At 43.4% G+C, this 20,552-nt stretch overlaps 1 protein-coding gene across 1 annotated transcript; it reads left to right on the top strand.

The window, feature by feature from the left end:
• Positions 1-439: 439 nt before the first annotated feature.
• GPD1 (glycerol-3-phosphate dehydrogenase 1) lies at positions 440-19,727 on the top strand. Its single transcript, XM_014061801.2, has 8 exons — positions 440-582; positions 3,346-3,523; positions 8,568-8,708; positions 9,889-10,027; positions 14,374-14,486; positions 14,791-15,024; positions 17,746-17,852; positions 18,684-19,727. Exons 1-8 carry the CDS (start codon positions 542-544, stop codon positions 18,778-18,780), a joined length of 1,050 nt encoding a protein of 349 aa, XP_013917276.2. The 5' UTR covers positions 440-541; the 3' UTR covers positions 18,781-19,727.
• The last annotated feature ends 825 nt before the right edge of the window (positions 19,728-20,552 follow it).

Genomic DNA, 20,552 nt, shown 5'->3' with positions numbered 1-20,552 from the left:
TTTAAAACTTGCGGACTTCAACTCCCAGAATTCTCCAGCCAGCTATGCTGGAGAGTTGAAGTCCACAAGTCTTACAGTTGCCATCTTTGGGGATCCCTGCAGTCCAACCAAATGCTTGCCTTTTTGCCCCCACCTCGAGAAGAGCGCTGGTCGGGGGGGGACAGGAGGGGGGAAGCACACAGACGCGGAATGAACATGAAAAACTGAGGGGCTCCGCTGTGGGCTCCCACCTGTGTGAGACTGACTTGGCAGGTGCGGAAAAACTCCTTCACCGACGGGTCAATCTGCCTCCCTGTCTCCCGGCCGTTTTGACTAAACCCGAGGGGGAAATAGTAGAAGGGACGTAACGGCAGTGCTTGGCAAGAGCGGGCGGCCACCTAGCAGAGGCTCAGCGCGCACCCCGATCACCTTTCCCAGCCTGAGCGCCGTTTGGGCGAAGAGCTGGGTGGGCGGAGGGCGGGGCCGGCCAGCCGAGGGGTTATAATGCCTGGCAAGGCAGGAGGGCGGCTGCCGCGGCTCGGAATCCAACGCTATCACGGCCATGGGCGGAAAGAAAGTTTGCATCGTGGGCTCCGGCAACTGGTGCGTTGGGGCGGCGAATGAGGGAAGTGGGGGAGACGGGGAGAGAGCGAGCAGTGGCTTCAGAAAAGGAAGGCGGGAGGAAGACCCTGGAATTTGCCGGGGTGGGGGCGTCAACTTCGATGGCGACAGCGACGAAGAGTTTTGTGGCGCCTTGAGGACGGCCGCATTTCTTCTAGGCGTAATCGGCTCTCGCGGATTAGCGTGGCACTTCATGCGAGCTGGTGAAGCGGACGCTGGCGACGTTTGTCTTGAGTGTGGCACGAAAGGAGCGCAGGCTCGCTTTGGAGTCCAGCCGGGTTTCAGAGTGGTGGCGTCCCTGGCAAACTCTATCTATCTATCTATCTATCTATCTATCTATCTATCTATCTATCTATCTATCTATCTATCTATCTATCTATCTATCTATCTATCGCTGGATCTCTCTCTCTCTCTCTCTCTGTATGTGTGTGTGTGTCCCTCCCTCTGTCTGTATCTCTGTGTATGTATCTCTGTGTATGTATGTATGTATGTATGTATGTATGTATGTATGTATGTATGTATGTATGTATTGGGTAGCCCCCCAGTCTTGAGAGAGGCAGGCTGCAGGTGTCTTAAGCAGTTTGAACTACGGGGCACTATGGACCAAGGGCTGCTCTCTTATCCCATGGCTGCAGAAACATAAGTACATAACCGGAGGGTCCCCCCCCCCAGGCATATATGCCTTGGATTTTATGCATTTTGTTGCGAGATGCTTATGGGTTGAACATCATGGGACAAAATCTTCTTTAAATCTCTCTGAAAAAGACGTTCTAAGTACAGCTTCGAGGCAGCACAGCTCCCACTTGCACTTTTAATGCATTCAAATTCTAGACTTGTAGTTCCATCCGGCAGAATTGGTTTCCCCCCAACCCAGTGCCTTCCAGATGCATAAGGGTCTTCTGGGTTGCCACTGCCTTCATCCTGGGTCAGCAGAGCCATTGGCTTCACTAGCGTTGTTCATTATAGGAGAGCGCATTATTGAGCAGTAGTGTTACCACCAATAAATCTTTCCATACACTTCTGAAACAGAAAACTCTCGAGAATCCTTCAAAGTCTGCTGAAGTCATAGGATACCTACCTATATCTGGGAAAACTAAGGGTCCCATCTGAGTGCCTTTGACTTTGCTTTCAAGCTGTGTCCTCTCTGCCAGTTGTTCAGTCGTGGCAGTCCAGCTGGATCAGCCTCTTCCCTGAATAGCCTGTCTTTGGTAGCCCTTCAGTTCTGGAGAATTTCAGGTCTGGCACTCTTTAGTAAGCAGAGACAGAGGAAGATGAGCACTTAAATCCAACCTGTCTCTCGAGCACCAAACAATCAGCATCTCTCTTCTCATTCTTCTTTCCCATCAACACAACGATATGTATGTGCAGAGTGGTGGAGACAGCAGCTCTTTGTGTGAAGTGGTAGATAAAAAATGTGTGCCTTTTCCTGCATGAAAACTCTTTCTCTCAACAGTAGTAAAAGTATAGGTTTCCAGAGTCCTCTATATAGTTCCTTGATATGGATGATCCAATGGGATTGGTGTGTGTCTGTTTTTTTTTAGTTTTAAACCCTTATGAAGGGATGCGGTGGCTCAGTGGCTAAGACGCTGAACTTGTCGATCAGAAGGTCAGCAGTTTGGTGGTTTGAATTCCTATTATTGCGTAATGGGAGTGAGCTCCCGTTACTTGTCCCAGCTTCTGCCAACCTAGCAGTTCAAAAGCATGTAAAAATGCAAGTAGAAAAATAGGGACCAGATTTTGTGAGAAGGTAACAGCGTTCTGTGCGCCTTCGGCATTTAGTCATGTCGGTCACATGACCACGAAGACGTCTTCAGACAGCTCTGGTTCTTCAGCTTTGAAACGGAGATGAGCATTGCCCGCTAGAGTCAGGAACGGCTAGCACATATGTTGAGAGGGGAACCTTTACCTTTATCTTTAAGCCCTTGGAGTTTTCTCCCTGTGTATGGGCTCTGCAAAAAGAACTGAGAGTTTTATGACATCTGAAAAGTAAATGCACATAATTATAACATTAAAATCCACCCTATCGGATAGCTGACCTATTGACTAAGGGTCATCGTTCATGGCAAAGTCAATTGTCACAAATTAATGAAATATTTGCTTTTTCTTAGTCATGTTATTACAATATGGATCTGACTTTCTATGCAAGAGCCACTCAAGCTGGCCACCGCATGATTTCCTAGCTGGTTTTGAGTATATTATGGCACAAGGGCCTTCCAGGCTCTGCAGAACTTGCAACTCCCAGCAGCCACAACCAAAATGGAGAGCAGGAAGGGCTGCTAAATGGAACGGTACCTCCAGTTCAGTGGTGGGATTCAAAAATTTTAATTACCGGTTCTGTGAGCTTGGCTTGGTGGGCATGGCGCGGCTTGGTGGGTGTGGCTTGGTGGTCGTGGCAGGGGAAGGATGCTATAAAATCTCCATTCCCTCCCAATCAGCTGGGATTCGGGAGGCAGAGAATAGATGGGGGTGGGGCGAGTCAGAGATGGTATTTACCAAACTGCTCAAAATTTCCGCTACTGGTTCTCCAGAACTAGTCAGAACCTGCTGAATACCACCACTGCTCCAGTTGCAAAAAAAGTTGAACTTTGAAAATAATCTTAGGGGATTCCATCTTTATGTTACAGACGATTCTCTCCAAGCGGAGACCTTTGCTAGAATTCTGGTCTCCTGATGGAAGAATGTGGGGGAAACGTAGTCCCAGGAAGAAGGAGGAGGGTTACATCTCTGTCTCTCTTCCTGTTGCAGGGGTTCAGCAATTGCCAAGATTGTGGGCAGCAATGCAGCCAAGCTGGATATGTTTGACACCACGGTGAAGATGTGGGTGTTTGAAGAAGAGATTGCTGGCCAGAAGCTCACCGAGATCATCAACACACAACATGAGAACGTCAAGTATTTGCCCGGCCATAAACTTCCGCCCAATGTGGTGCGTTTGGCAAGTTGGAGGTGCAGCAGGAGCTTTTGGGGAACTATACGCTAGGCTCAGTTAAGGGGTTCAAATTATTTTACTACCAGTTCTGTGGGTGTGGCTTTGTGGCGTGGCTTTGTGGGCATGGCAGGAGAAGGATACTGCAAAATCCCCATAGCCTGGGGGTTGGGTGCCGAAGGCCAGTAATATAAAACTTCTTAACAAAAATAAATTTTAAATTAAATTAAAATTAAAGAAATGTATACCCCCAACACTGCAGAACAATGAAAAATGAAGCATACAAAACATAAAAATAAAACAACAAGCTTTTAATAATTAAAATAAATCACAATTCATTAATGAGGCTGAATATTATATATGTACATGCAGACATTAAATAATGGACTTCCTGTCATGCATAATTGACATTGATTGGGGCATCTCATCTTCAGAACAGGGAAGAACGGATCCCACATAGAATCAAAAGGCTTGGAGGTGAAATGTGGAATTGTCCACTAGATCCATCCTTAAAAGCTTGCATTGCAGTTTACAAAATGATATTTCACTCTCATTGTGTTTATAATATTGTATTGTCCAGAACCTTAGGAAGTGGGCTTTTATTGAATATGAGTCTCAGCCAGCCAGTGCGGTCCACTCAAACCATCAAGCAGTACCGCCAGGATTTCAGGTGGAGAGTAAAATCTTCAACCAACTCTCTGAGGAGATGCTGGGACTGAATATAGAGAGTTGAGATTTAAAAGACATGCTGTATTAATTAGCCATGGTTCCACTCTGCATCAGGGGTCATCAACCTTTCGGACCTCAGGAACCATTAAATTCATAATTTTAAATCCCGTAAACCACTAATATGATCTGCCTAATGACTAGCTGGGTGGGTGTGCCTAGGTAGTCATGTGACTGGGTGCGTGTGACAAACTCGATATTACTTGAGGGGCGAGGGGCACCTCACCAGCCTCTACTCACCCCTCCCCTTTCAGCCACTCCTTACCTGCCCATCTGAGCTCCTTAGGGCTCAAACAGGAAGAAATTGTAGGAGCTAAGCAGCCACCATGAGAAAGAGTTGGCAAAACAGCTCAGTTCAAATTGGATCTGACCAAGAAGGAGGCATCTCAGTAAGGACTACGAGCATAGGCTTTCCAAGCAGAGGGAAGACCTGCGGGAGTGCAAGGCCAGATATCGGGGCATGGAGGCTGAGAGGGCTCAGATGGTCAGTTCCAGGCCACGATGCAGTCCCACTGGAACAAGGTCCTCTGGCTCTTCTCCACCAGCGGTGCTTCCCTCTAGCCTTTGCCCAAAGCCCCACACCAGGAGGCTGACACAGACCCTGAGTCAGAATTTCTGTCCCCCTCTGATCCACACAAAAAGATCCAGAAGGGGGAGACTCTGCAGCACCACAAATGTTCATTGTACGTATCTGGCCCAGGGGCCATAGTTTGAGAACCCCTGATTTAGTGCAAATAATTTTTCTGTGGACCACCAACATTTTCTCGCGGATCACCAGTTGGTGCTCTACATAATAGATTTCAGATTATCAGATGGGCATCTATGAGTGTACACCTTCCCCCTTCCCTCTCAGTGATTTAACCATGTCTCAAATTACTATTAGCTGTTGTTTAATTACCTGTCATTAATTACAGTCATTTTGCGTAATGGCAAAATATGCCTTGTAGCTATTGCTGAGAAGTATTATCATCAGCTCGAGTCCTAATCAGGAGTTGCACTGTACATAGAAAATCTCTATTTTTCAATGTCATCTATTCTAAAGGAAGAATTTGAGAAATTCCCATCATCTTTAAAATGGACAAATTTCTGCTTAAAGCTGCGTAACCTTTAGAACTCCACATTTTAAGAGAAGAAACAAAGCAGCTGCTTCACTTCTCTTAGTCAATTGAAATCTGGGGAGATGGTAAAGTTCTTGGATTTGGCTGGAGTTTGGCCAGGGTCATGGATTTATTCTCCAACTTAAAGATGAATAAGGGAATTTTTGCCAAAGCTTTTCAACTCTTAGTGACTTTGTGAAATTTTTAGTCATTATTATGCAAAATATATAATGGTAAATACAAATGGAAGGGTAAAAGAGAGAGATTGATTGCAATAAATTTCAGATGACTCAATATTTCTGAGATTTTGACCATTTTTCTAAATTATTTTAAATTCCTTTAAAATCAAGTTTTTGTACTCACAATGCAAAATTTTATGTTGTCGCTGATCCTTGTTTTAAACAGCTGGTTTTTTAAAAACTTATATGGTTTATTTTTTATTTTATTGGTTGTACATGTATATGGAAACATGCCACAGCTTAACGGCTTAGCTTCCCCTAATGAATAATAGAAAATTGTTTGAGAAGGAAAAAAATCAATTAAAGCTATTTAGGAATGTCAAAGAATTTATTCTATCTACTTCAACTTCAGTCTTCTGTGCCTTTTTACTGTGTTGGATGATAGTTTCCATTAGTATACTAACTGAAACTTTGGAGTAGGTTTTGTTTTGTTTTCGAGGTGTGATAGCCTTTGAGTCAGTCTTAATGCTGGCAATTGCCTGGAATTGTCCCTGCAGTTTTCTTGGCAGGGTTTTTCAGAAGTGTTTTTCTTGGCTTCCCTCCTAGACTGAGAGAGAGAGAGACTGGCCCAAGGTTACACAGCTTGCTTTGTGCCACAAAGCAGGACTAGAACTCACAGCCCCCCTCCCTCTCCCCTGGTGTCTAGTCTGGTATCTTAACTACTAGCCAGTTTGGTGCACTGGTTAAGACATCAGTTTAAAAAGTGGGAGAGCTTGAGTTCTAGTCCAACCTTAGGCACAAAGGCAGCTGGGTGACTTTGAGCCACTCCCTTTATCTCAGCCCTAGGAAAGTGGCCAAAAATTAGAGACGTTCTATCTCGGGGCGTCCTTGTTCATTTCCTCTCTGCTGTTAAAAAGCTTTTGGTGAACTCCTACCCAAGGCTCACCTTCTGCAGTAGGGCCTTGGCTTTGCCAGGAGCATGGCCTTAGATGGCTTAGCCCCATCATGGTTGTAACTTTCTCTAAAAGCAACACATGTAGGGTTCCCCACTTTTGTTTTTGCAAGAGTCTACAAAAAAAAAGACTCTCTCAGATTGTTTTCATTCACTTCCTTTAAACTTACAGCGGTCCTGTTTGATTGTTTTTAATTCAAACTGTTTTTTGCCATTTTAATATTTTGCTTTATTGAGGCGAGCTGCATTTCTTTAAAAAAAAATAATGGAACAGAAATTTACAAATAACATGAAAATGCATGCCAATGGTGGGTTTCAAAAATTGTTCGAACCTACTCTGTGGGTGTGGCCTCCTTTGTGGGAGTGGCTTGCCACCCATGTGACCGGATGGGAGTGGCTTGCCGCCCATGTGACCGGATATGAAATTATGAATTAGTACTTAGGTCGGTCCAAGTAGCTATTCAGAAACTCTGGCATTGAAGCATGCAAGTCTTAAAGCTGTCAAGTTACAAGATCCTTGCACCCCTAACCCTTTAGAAAAAAAATAGGGGTCTTCAAACCTGACAGCTTTAAGACTTGTTGACTTCAACTCCCAGAATTCCTCCTCAAGTCACGTTGGCTCAGGAACTCTGGCATTGAAGCCTGCAAGTCTTAAAGCTGACAAGTTACAAGATCCTTGCACCTCTAACCCTTTAGCAGTGGTGGGTTTCAAAAAATTTTGGAACCTCTTCTGTAGGTGTGGCCTGCTTTCCGGGTCCACTGGTGGAACCTCTTCTAACCGGTCTGGTAGATTTGACGAACCGGTTCTACCGAATAGGTGCGAACTGGTAGGAACCCACCTCTGATGCATGCTATTGTTTCCTGGTAATGCTCTTTAGCTTGCAGGGATCACCCACCCTGTCCCCATCCCGAAATCCTTTTAACACGCCCTGGCAGTAGCAAAGCACACTTGTGCCTCTTCCAGCAAAAGGAAGATCCAGGAAGATGTTGCCTTGGTAACAGAAATAATAAATAAACCTGTCACTGCTTAGCAATTAATATGGTTTCCTGGAGCTTAGCAGAGTGTCAAGGAAGCCCACTTGCTAGAGGAAGGCATTACAGCCATCTAAGCTTTTGCAACAAAAAGTCATTGTGCCCCTGCTGTTCTCAGTGTTCCAGTCCCATGTTCTAGCGTTGGTATTCATGAATTGGGGCAGAACGTAAATATTGCATCCGGTCCTCAGCATCTCCAAAGAAGACTAGAAACATTCCTGTCAAAAACAATGGGGAGCCAACCTAGCCAATACTAAGCCAATAGGCTGGATCTGTTGATGGTGATGGATGTTACCAGTGGCATGGGGGGACATCAAATTAGGAAGGGCAAACACAGGAAAGGCTCTTCCCCTCTTCCTATTTCTTAAGTTGGATTTGCACCCTAGGACTCCTTTCAGCATCCCAGTCACATGCCTCTGAAAGCTCTCCAGCCTATCAGCATCCTTTCCTAGGATGGAATGGGGGATAGAACTGGCTGGAATGGACGTCATGTCAGATTTGTTCTAGAATTCCAGCACACCATTCATGCCTAGCAATCTGGATAAAGTGGTCTGGCCACTAAGCTGCTGAAAGGAGTTGGAAGACGTTGCCAGTGCCTCTAACGCTGCCTGTGTTCTTCTATGGGCCCATTTCCTTTGGGGACTCAATTCTTTGGGATGACATGACCAGAATGCTGTGGCTTTCAAGGAGGATCAGGCTAAGAAACAAGTGTCTAGCATTTATGGTCTTCCAATGTGTGAGCAACAGCCGGTGAAATATTCAAGCATAATCCAGTGGAGCTGCGTTCTGGCTTGAGGCTTTCAATTTTGTTGAGCTCTCTGCTATTCATTACTATGACACATAATAACTGCAGGCAAGCTGGGTAAATATATGGTTTGCATTATTTCCACAAGCCAGCATTCAAAAGCAATAGAGGGTTTCATGAATATATTGAGTGCATGGAAGTGTCCACCAGATGAGCCCATTTTTAGTCTCCTCTCTGAACATCTGAATGAAAGCAGAGTTCCCTCCTGGGCCAACAAGCTAACTTCTTTTTCCTGGCTCCCGGATTGCTGCAGGTAGCTGTGCCTGATGTATTGAAAGCGTCCACCGATGCAGATATCCTCATTTTTGTGGTGCCCCACCAGTTCATCGGGAAGCTCTGTGAACAGATGAAAGGACATATCAAGAAAGAAGCAATAGGCATCTCGCTCATCAAGGTGTGAGTGTGGCTGGGGTCAGGGTTGGGGGGATTAGCTGGTATGACCTTTGAAAGGACTAATTGGAAGATTTGGCCAGGCTTTGCTGGGCGGGCATTTCACCACCATGTGAACGGATAGAATAAGGGAGATATCTGCAGTTACATATAGTTTAGTAAGGATGCTCTTTTATTAGAGAGCTTGACTTGACTTGGCCACATGCTTGGGCGCTGAGCTCTGATCTCCAGTTCATGAAGGAAACACGAAGTTCCTTCACCTCTCTGAGCATCCAGCAAAGACGCAGTCCTCTCTCTGAAATGTCTATTATTTTAATTCCTTCACCTGGGAAGGAAGAATGGCTAAATCCAGAACCATTTCTGCAGTCTCTTTCCTCTCCCACAATTATATTGCTAACAATCACATAGTTAAAGAGGGAGGGGAGCTAATTTGTTTTAATGATTTAATTGTATTGATTTAAAATATTTCTATTCTGTTACGCTGGTGTGTGTGTCTCCTGCCAGTTAGATTAATTAGATTGTATTTAAATGCAGTAATATAAATTATGGTGCTATTACAGAAACTATTCAGCTCGGCCACCATGAGCTCCGAAATGCCAAGTTAGATGAAAATAGCATACCAAGTTGATACAACGTTTAGTTTATTTTGGAAACGAATAGAGGTAACTTAAATATTGCAAATTAGAAGGAACCATCTCTTTACAATTAATCAGACAAGTCACTTTTGGTTCTCAGCAGTCACTTATCCATATCAGTTAATGGATGGCTCAGGATGGCTTGAATGAACCTTCTCTATTTTTCAATGGGCTTATTATAGTATATGTTGTTATAAACCATTTAATCAGAAAAGCGGGTGCTATTCTTGATAGGCAGTCATATCAACAGTCAAATAGTGTGAAAGTTGTGAACAGTGAGCTCAAGTGGCCACAAATGTGAAAAGGGCAATCAGTTCCAAGCAGAGGGAGGGTCTACTTAGGACATTTAGTGGCATCCTAATAATGTTAGCGAAGATATGATGCTAAGAAATGAACTGCCTTTACAATCCTACATTAACTGAGTGCCTAGGAATGTACCTAAGTCCTGAATCTTATTGCTGGAGTGGCACTGAGTCAGTCAAGCAGGACTGTTGCAGAGTCCTTAGTTGAGTTAATTGATCTGACGTGACTGGTATGTTTGGCTTGCAGGGTGTGGACGAAGGTCCTGATGGGCTGAAGCTGATCTCAGACATCATCCGTGAGCAGCTAAGCATTGAAATGAGTGTGCTGATGGGAGCCAACATAGCCAATGAAGTGGCAGAGGGGAAGTTCTGTGAAACCACCATTGGTAATGGACTTGAGTTTATGATTCACATGGAAACTGGAGACAAGCTGGAGATCAGCTCTCCGGATATGTGCTTTAAATGTTATGCTACACTCCGTCATTCCTTGAGGATTTTAGTATTGGGACATGATTGTAACAAGAGCCGTTCCACCCAGACATATTACTGGCTGCTGCTGAGAAACGAAGATGGCCATCTACCAGCCCATACATTAAAGATGTATGTTTAAATCTCCCATTGAGATGGCAGTAGTTCCATCATTCTACTATTGTGAGTAGCTACTCCTGTGAGTAGCAATAGCACATAAGACTTATATACCGTTTCACAATGCTTTACAGCCCTCTCTGAGCGGTTTACAGAGACAGCACATTGCCCCCAACAATCTGGGTCCTCATTTTATTGACCATGGAAGGCTGAGTCAACCTTGAGCTGCTCAGAATTGAGCGCTCCAGTATTGCATTCTAATCACTGCGCCACCACGGCTCTTACCACGGGTAAGTGGTAAGGAGAAAAATGTCGTGCAGGACAGGGAAAGTCACCTTGCTCAGTTTCATAAAGCACTTGTCTTCTGCTGGTAGAGAAGATTTGCATCAGCTGAGCCAACAGATTGGTAAACAAGGAATGCACAGAATGTTCCCCCATGGTCTAGTGCTTTGCTTTGCTTTCTTAAAGGGAAAGGAACCAGGCATAGTTCAAACAAAGAGAGACATTGTCAGACTGGAAGGGAGGGTGAAAGTCTTCTCTCAAGACCCATTGCAGGCTCAGTCTACGTTAGATTACACTTGCAATCGAGAGAGATTCCCCCATTCTTGCTAAGGGTTAGTTGGGGGCAGTGGTAGGATTCTTTTTTTTATTACCAGTTCTGTGGGCGTGGCTTGGTGGGTGTGGTGTGGCTTGGAGGGCCTGGCTTGGTGGGCATGGCAGGGGAAGGATACTGCAAAATCCCCATTCCCTCCCGATCAGCTGGGACTCAGAAGAATAGATGGGGGCGGGGCCAGTCAGAGGTGGTATTTACCAGTTCTCCAAACTACTCAAAATTTCTGCTACCGGTTCTCCAGAACCTACTGAATACCACCTCTGGTCAGGGGGAGGGAGGGCTGTGCAGAGATGCACTTCCATTCTTCTGTCACTCATTTTCTCTGGCATGCAGGCATCCAGATAGGTCGCATAGCAGCGAGAAAGCAAATGACAGCAACAGGTTGGGAGCCGGACAGCCCTGGCCACCTTCTCTCTTACTACGTATCTGATATCAGGCGAAGGCAGTAGTAATATTAGACTCAGCCATGAGACCTTACACCGCTGCATATACATTTTCCACAACCAGTTGGATCACACTGTCAGATCCTGTTGCATGATTGCTGCAGAAATAACGAGGTACCACAGTGCAATGCAATGCAATTTTCAGAGTCATATTTAGGCTGGTTGCAGCTCCTCCTTCCCCAACGAAGACTTTTAGCACCTTCAGGATTAATAAAGATTTGTTGTTGACCCAAATGCCCTTCTGCTGAACCATTCCCCATTATAAAGCAAATGTTTGGATTTTCTCCTATTCCTCTTCTGGATAGGTGATTGTCCAATAATACTTCTTAGTTTGAGAGATCACTTTGCTTGGTGCTAGGGAAGAAACCAATGCAGAAATCAATGGTTAACATCATATTGATTGCATGTTTCATTAGCTAATCAGATGGCTTTGAATGGTGCCGATAATTCATTGCTGAGAAGAGCTGAGGTGGTGCAGTGGTTAAATGCAGCACTGCAGGCTATTTCAGCTGACTGCAGTTCTGCAGGCTGTTCAAATCTCACCGGCTCAGGGTTGACTCAGCCTTCCATCCTTCCGAGGTGGGTAAAATGAGAACCCGGATTGTTGTTGGGGGCAATATGCTGACTCTGTAAACCGCTTAGAGAGGGCTGAAAGCCCTATGAAGCGGTATATAAGTCTAACTGCTATTGCTTCATTTAGAATAGAATGAATGAGCTGGAAGGGACCGTGGAGGTCTTCTAGTCCAGCCCACTGCTCAAGCAGGAGAACCTATACTATTTCAGAGAAGTGATTATCTAGACTCTTTAAAAAAATATCCAATGATGGAGCACCCACAATTTCTGGATGCAAGCTGTTCCACTGGTTAATTTTTCTCATAGTTAGAAAGTTTTTCCTTAATTCCAGGTTGCTTCTCTCTTTGATTAATTTCCAACCATTATTTCTTGTCCTGCCCTCTGGTGCTTTGTGGAATAATTTGATCCCCTCTTCTTTGTGGCAGCCCCTCAAATACTGGAATGCTGCTATTATGTCACCCCTAATTCTTCTTTTCTTTAGACTAGCCAACTCCAAATCCTGCAGCCATTCTTCATATGTTTTAGTCTCCAGGCCTTTGATCATCCTAGTTGCTCTTCTTTTAACTTTTTCCAATCCTGCAGCCACTCTTCATATGTTTTAGTCTCCAGGCCTTTGATCATCCTAGTTGCTCTTCTTTTAACTTTTTCCAAAGTCTCAACACTTTTTTTTGTAGAATGGTGACCAAAATTTGTTACAGTATTCCAGGTGTGGTTTTGCTAAGGTTTTATAAAGTGGTACTAATACTTCACATGATTTCAAATTCTGTTACTGGTAAAGGACAGTATTTCACCTCTGGAAAAAAGCAGCCCTAAACCATCCAAGATGTCTTTAGCTGTGTATGCATCTGTTCTGCCCCCACTTTTCCTTGGATCTCAGGGACTCAACAGCACTTCTCTCTGCCTTTCTTAGTGCTGACAGTTTCCAAGGGACAAGCCACCGCCTAATGATAGAGCAAAGTTCCACATTTAATGTATCACTATGTCACTGTGCTTTCCTGCTTTTTGGGGGGAACTGTGTACATCTGATCAGCCCAGCCTTGACTGCCATCACATTTTTTCTCTAGTATTGTCTTTTTTTCCCCAGGGCTGCTAGGTCTTTTGGTTTACTTACGATGTTTTGGAGGGCTTTAGTTGGTTTGTGTGCTGTGGTAGTACCATGGTTTTTGTTGTCTGTTGGTGATTTTTGAATTATTTTTTTTTTAATGTATGGCAGTTAAATGTCTGTGGAGATTCTCAGTCATCCAGGTCATGGTTGTCCCAAAGGTGCTTTTTCAAGAGGCAACTGGACTTTCTGGTTTTTCTTTGAAGACATTTCGCTTCTCATCCAAGAAGCTTCTTCAGCTCTGAAGAACCCGAAGAAGTTTCAGAGCTGAAGAAGCGTCTTGGATGAGAAGCAAAACGTCTTCAAAGAAAAACCAGAAAGTCCAGTTGCCTCTTGAAAAAGCACCTTTGGGATATGTATGGCAGTGTTAACCTTTTTACCACTTGTGTTGGTTGTGCTATATAGGGGTTGAGTGGTCAGGCACTTTTTGATAAAGTTGCATGGATATACATCCATTTTATTGGAAGATGTTGTATAGGTTATCTATTTCCTTACATCACAACCAGCACAAGGATGATATAAAAAAGGATAAAGCCCTCCAAAACACCCTAAGTAAAAAAAAAGACCAGCATCCCAGTGGTGGGATTCAAATTTTTTTACTACCGGCTCTGTGGGCGTGGCTTTGTGGGTGTGGCATGGCTTGGTGGGCATGGCAAGGGAAGGACACTGTAAAATCTCCATTCCCTCCCCACTCCAGGGGAGGGTTACTACAAAATTCCCATTCCCTCCCGATCAGCTGGGACTCGGGAAGCAGAGAATAGATGGGGGCAGGGCCAGTCAGAGGTGGTATTTACCGGTTCTCCAAACTACTCAAAATTTCCGCTACTGGTTCTCAGAACAGCAGGTCAGAACCTGCTGAATACCACCTCTGCAGCAGCCCCAAAAGAAAAGACAGGAGTCATCTACAACATACAGTTAAGAACTATAACAGCCGCTATGTAGGACAAACATGCAGAAGACCAGCAAAGTGCATTAATGAACACCAATTAGCAGTTAGGTCACATGATGAAAACTCCTTAATTTCATAACACATGGATAGACTTAACCATAGTTTCAACTGGGAAACAATAAGCATCCTAGATCAAGCCAAATCCAAAAATGTTAAGAGAGTTCCTAGAAGCATGGCCCTCAGAGAAATCAGCAATCAGCAGGCACATAGAGATAAAGAACATCTACGTTATCAGCTGCCTTGGGGCTCTGGTGAGAGAGTATCATGGTGGAGGTAGTTGATACTTTAACAATAGATCCCACCTCCCCCCATCCTACTCCTGCCCTCCCCATCTTTTCATTGGCGTGCAATATTTGGATCCTCACAATATTTTATCTTTATTTCTTATACGTACGTACGTACGTATGTATGTATGTATGTATGTATGTATGTATGTATGTATGTATGTATGTATATGTATTTTTTAGGCTGCAAGAACCTACAGCATGGACAGATTCTGAAGGAACTGATGCAGACACCCAACTTCCGAATCACAGTGGTGCAGGAAGCAGACACAGTAGAGATCTGTGGTGCTCTCAAGGTATAGGAATTAATTTCCCCCTTTTGGTTGACAGATAAATGGTCAGAAGCAAATCTCAAGCTATCGTTCAGGAGGAGTTTGGTTAAGGCCACTATTTTATCTACCATGCCTGGAGATGGTAGGGAGCAGAGGAAAGATACAAGATAGGCTAGAATGTGGGGTTCTCAAACAGTGTCATCTCAGTGGGCTCATTTGTAACTTTATTTTGTCTACCAAAGGCTGCTGTGTTGAATTGATCTTCAAAGCTAGCTAAGTACCGAACCTTTCCTAGTTACCAACACTTTGCGTCCCTTCTTTCTCCCAGAACGTGGTGGCTGTTGGAGCTGGATTCTGTGATGGGTTAGGCTTTGGAGACAACACCAAGGCAGCTGTCATCCGTCTGGGCCTGATGGAGATGATTGCCTTTGCCAAGCTCTTCTGCAAGGGACCTGTCACTTCTTCCACCTTCCTAGAGAGTTGTGGGGTTGCTGATCTGATTACCACCTGTTATGGAGGCCGTAACCGCAAAGTAGCGGAGGCATTTGCCAAGACTGGCAAGGTAAGCTAGCCAAGCCATCAAGGTGGTTTTATGATTCAGTGGTAATATATGACTACCTAAGACATAGTTTCTGGAATAAATCACTGTTAGTTGAGTCCACCCCAAAATGTCTGAGGCAGCAATTGTATCAGGGAGGGAATGCTGGTAAATGTGCCAAGATTTATTTGGACATTTGACACAATTCCATCACACATCTCGTTATGTTCACTGCCAACTTTCCAGGTGTCCTCACATCCTAATTTCTGCTAGTATGTGAGGGGGGAAATCAATTCCTCCTACAACCTTTTCTCTTCTCTTTGGAATGACTGTACCACTAGTGTGGCATAGCTTTGGGGACAGATGCATTAACTTAGTTGAATCATTTCACCAAGTGTAGCAACTTGCCCGTGACTAGGAAATGAGTCTCAATTTCTAAATAGGGTCTTTGAAGGATGAACTTATATAATAGTCTAGAACCAGAATGTGATACCTTGATCGACCAGCAATGTTGGAAAAATAGTTGAGACTCTTGAGGGCTTTGCCTAACTATAGGGAAAGGCCTGGTGAAATCATGGTATAATAGTTCAGCTCACTTAAAATAGAATTGAATAGAATTCTTTATTGGCCAAGTGTGATTGAACACACAAGGAATTTGTGCTTATGTTCTCATGTACATAAAGAAAATATCAAGAATCATGATACAACACTTAGTGCTAGTCATGGGTTACTAATAAGCAATCAAATTATACTAGGAAACAAATAAAACAATACAAATTTTAAAGATACAAGCAACATGGTTATAATCATATATGGAAAGAGATAGGTACTAGGAAGGAAGAAAAGAATAGTAATACAGTCTTAGTAAATAATTTGATAGTGTTGTGGGAATTAGTTATTTAGCAGAGTGATAGCATTTGGGGAAAAACTGAAATACTTATATGAACAACTGGAATTATTAGGAGGCGAAAATGCACAGTAATCAGTGGAACAGCTTGCCTCCATAAGTTGTGAATGCTCCAACACTGGAAGTCTTTAAGAAGATGTTGGATAGCCATTTGTCTGAAATGGTGTAGGGTTTCCTGCCTAGGCAGGGGGTTGGACTAAAAGACCTCCAAGGTCCCTTCCAACTTTGCTATTGTATTGTATTGTATTAATAGGAAACAAAAGGAACCTGAAAAGGGCATCTAGAATTAAAGGGCTTTGGATTTAAGGGCACGAAGGACAGGAAGGTTGTACTATAGCAACTGAGAACAGCTGAACAGATTCCAGGTAGGTAGGTAGGTAGGTAGGTAGGTAGGTAGGTAGGTAGGTAGGTAGGTAGGTAGGTATATGTATGAAACTCAATGGCTGCCAAAGAGTAATGGCTGAAGTGGAGATTTTTCCTCCCTTGCAGATTGCAAGTATTTCAGAAAGAGATTCATACTGCAGTACTTGATCTGCAAAGATATCAATACATTTTGCCAAGGGCATGCATATATATATAATTGTTGCAGTGTTAACCACAATTAATTGTTGTTCTGATTGCAACATTGAGGATTTCACAAAAACTAGTATTTATGTCAAATCTGAATTGGGACAAAGGACAAGGCCTGGAACTGGATTGCAAGGTCAGTAAAATTTGGCTGAAAGAAGCCTGACATCAGAAGTGGCTGAAAAGCACAGAAAGAGTAAACACCTCGGTTTCAGGCAGCAAGGCTGTTAGTGAACCAATATATGGTGGCATAACGTAAGCTGCTTTGCAGGGCTGCAGAAGTTGGAAAGCATCTTTCAGATGGCATAGAGGATCTTCTGCAATATTGTGAGAAAAAAATCCTGTACCATGTCTCTTGAAACTTATAGGGGGTACAACTTGAGTTCATCCTCTTTAATCTGGCCCCAAATGAGAAGTAATTCTAAACTCCGGCCTTGGAGAGCATTGGCTAATTTCATCTTCAACTTTATTTTTTAAACTCCAAAATAGAAGCATTGTTCTGCTATAAAGCAACAATGTGCAATCTCTGGGTGGCTAGAGACCATGTGTATTGATTTTTGAGGAGAAGGAAACCTGCACTGAGGAGATGATGAGGTCAGTGGGGCTAGATTATGCATCTAGGTGGGAATAGGATTTCTTTTTTTTTTTTTTTACCATGCCTGCATATTTAAATTATATTGAAACTATTTTAGGATGATGCAATTTTCATGAGTTTCCTGGTTACTGTGCAGGAATTGGGGCGGTGGTAAACATGCTTACAGTTTTTATTATACTTATACAAAGTATACTTACAGTTCTGTCTGTGCAACCCCAACTTTTAGGTTGACCATTCTAAGACGAGTTATCCATTCATGTTTGTTTATGTTTTGCTACTGCTATGACTTTTCATAAACATTCTGGAAATCATGGTCACTAAGGATGCCAAAACCTGTACTCCAGTGTTCTCTACACCAAGGGTCTTCAAATTTGGCAACTCTTAAGACCTGTGGACTTCAACCCTCAGAAATTCTCAGTGTTGAAGTCCACAAGTCTTAAAGTTGCCAAATTTGGAGACCCCTGATCCAGATCATATATGCAAGCATAGTTTTTTATTACTAAACCATGGGCTGCCCCTAAAGAGAAATGAAGACATGTGGAGTTTAGGTTTGTCCAAAGCAAAGGAAGCCACTGTAAATTTTCCCCTTAGAGAGTCACCAATAAAGACTCAATAAAAGCTACTTGGAATATCCAGACCATCACTCACAAGTGGGGCTTTGTCTTGTATTTCACAGTCTATCGAGCAACTGGAAAATGAGATGCTCCATGGACAGAAACTGCAAGGTCCTCAGACCTCAGCAGAGCTGCATCACATTCTGAAGCACAGGAATCTGACAGACAAGTAAGTTTAGCAGCCTGCCTTCCCATTTTGCTTGGCATCAGTAACTGGGCTATGCTGACACCCTGCAAATTTGTGTGATGCTTGGTAAGAGTTTTTAACATAGAGGGATGCGGTGGCTCAGTGGCTAAGACGCTGAGCTTGTTGATCAGAAAGGTCAGCAGTTTGGCAGTTCGAATCCCTAGTGCTGCATAATGGAGTGAGCTCCCATGACTTGTCCCAGCTTCTGCCAACCTAGCAGTTCGAAAGCGCATAAAAATTCAAGTAGAAAAAGAGGAACCATCTTTGGTGGGAAGGTAACAGTGTTCCATGTGCCTTCGGCATTTAGTCATGCTGGCCACATGACCACAGAGACGTTTTCAGATAGCGCTGGCTCTTCGGCTTTGAAATGGAGATGACCACCACCCCCTAGAGTCAGGAATGACTAGCACAGATATGCGAGGGGAACATTTACCTGGTAAGAGTGCCGGCCAGTTTGTAGAATGGCTAGCCAGTTAAACAATATGCGACTAGCAACTACCAGCTCTTTAGTCGATTAGTCAATCATTCAGGACATTAGCATTAGATTATAGATATCCAGACTATCTTCATTAATAAACAAAAAGTTATTATTTCTATATAGGAGGAAATGTCATCTGGTTTATTTAATATAACTATATTTACCTGAAAGAAAGTCTAGGTCTTCCCCCCCCTCCAAATAACTTTGTAATGAAAAATAATTTTGTTCTTTCTGTCTAGCCTTTCTTGTTGGGATGGGACATTTAAGAAAGGTTCTCTTTTGGTCTCTTTTTGATCATTTTTCTTCAGTTTGTTACCTGTATCTTTCCCTTGCAGATTTCCCCTCTTTACCGCTGTCTATGAGATCTGCTACAAAAACAAACCTGTTTCTGAGTTCATTACATGTCTTCAGGACCACCCTGAACACTTGTGACTGCCTTTAACTTCTCTCCAGCAAGAAGTAGAAAGATCTGTCTCCCCACCAGCTTCACAACTGCCACCCTAACAAGGGAAAGGAACCAACAACAACCATGGCAGTCTTAAGCAAAGCATGCTTGCGAGGCATCCAATGCTCACCAGCCATAGAACTCTGGATGAAAGGAGGAGATTCCTATCCTTTTCCAGGCCTGACTTCGGTATCTGCTGAATTGCCTAGGCTGACAATCCTGCCTGTCTCATTAGCTCTCAGTTCTTGTTGGAGTAAACCCCATCCTTCCTTTCGTAATATCCACAGCAGCTTTGGATCCTTACCTTCTCTCTTAAAGAAACGTTTCCTTGCCCTGCCTCATTTCTGCTCCATTTCTCTGACCTGAGTTTAACTGGGTGCAAACTGGATTCTTGATAGTTTTACCTGGCTAAAAAGCTGTTAAAACCATGGAGTAAATTCTTATTTTGCGCCTCAGATCAGAAGTACTGTGCCAGCCATATTTAACACTAAAAGCTCATTCCTGGGTCCTTTTTTTCATGACAAGGTGCAAAATCTCAGAGTTCTTGATATCCGTAGGTATGGGAAAGCGAATGTGAATCTTGTTATTTTGAAGAATAAATCTTGAAATGAGAAATGTTTGATTCCTGGCCTCTGGACTATATACAGGCCAAGACTGAGAGGATGATACTAAGCTCCTCAGCAGCATAATTTTGAAAGGGAAAGAGGACAAATCAACATAGAAGGAATATTTCAACACTATAATTGTAGGAGCTAAACTGTCTTTTACATGAGAGGTTAAGAAAGTGAAAGAGAGGCATTTGTAATACAGATACAAGATTCTGGCAAGTAAACGGATGTCCTCTTCAGTCATGTGAAAATACCCTTAACATGTATTCTTGGAGGCTGAGGTGACATTTGAGAATGTCCTATTAAATACAGTTAAGTCTTAAGAATTTACTGTACTTATTATACTTACTGCATTTGGTAGCACCCAGCATTAGGGATCTTCTGAATTACTGTAGTTAATCAAAACGGTAATGCTGTCCCTTCAGAGATTTCCAGACACTTTTCTTCTTTCTGTACTTGCTATAAAATGGAGATTCTCAAGATTGCCAGGTACGATAACAGTCTTGCAATATTTGAGAGCCTGCCACAGAGAGGAGGGGGTCAAGCTATTTTCCAAAGCACCTGAAGGCCAGACAAGGAATAAGGGATGGAAACTGATCAAGGAGAGATTCAACCTAGAAAAAAGGATGAACTTTCTGACAGTGAGAACAATCAACCCTTGGAACAGAAGTTCCCTTAGCAGATGTGGGAGCTTCATCACTGGAGGCTTTCAAGAAGAGACTGGACTGCCATTTGTCAGAAATGGTGTAGGGTCTCCTGCTTGGGCAGGGATTGGATTAGATGACCTACAAGGTCCCTTCCAACTCTGTTAAACTGTAAAGATGAGAACAAAAGAGAGCACAAAGTACCTGGATACCAGGTGCCAGAAAAGTTCTCAGAAGCTTTTAGGCTCCAGACTTGGCACCGGAGAATAGAAGGTGGATTTCCTAACGGCAGAAGGCTTTCCCACCATTTTTGCTAGATGTCTTTCCCCTTTCTGAAGTGACCTTTTCAGTCCTGCCTGTCTCCCAATAGCAATTTAATCTGCTGATAGGGCAGAAGTCATGCCTTTTATTAGACACTCAAGACACTATTTGACCTTTTAATCAGTCAGTTAAAAGAATTAAATTAAAGGGGAGGGAGGAGAATATGTGTGGCCTCACAATTTCTGC

This window comes from Thamnophis sirtalis, unplaced genomic scaffold, assembly GCF_051295495.1.
Source record: "Thamnophis sirtalis isolate CommonGarterSnake01/CBP01778 unplaced genomic scaffold, rThaSir2_p1.2 scaffold_3, whole genome shotgun sequence".
NCBI classification, from domain to species: domain Eukaryota; kingdom Metazoa; phylum Chordata; class Lepidosauria; order Squamata; family Natricidae; genus Thamnophis; species Thamnophis sirtalis.
This window is presented reverse-complemented; position numbering and strand designations above follow the sequence as displayed.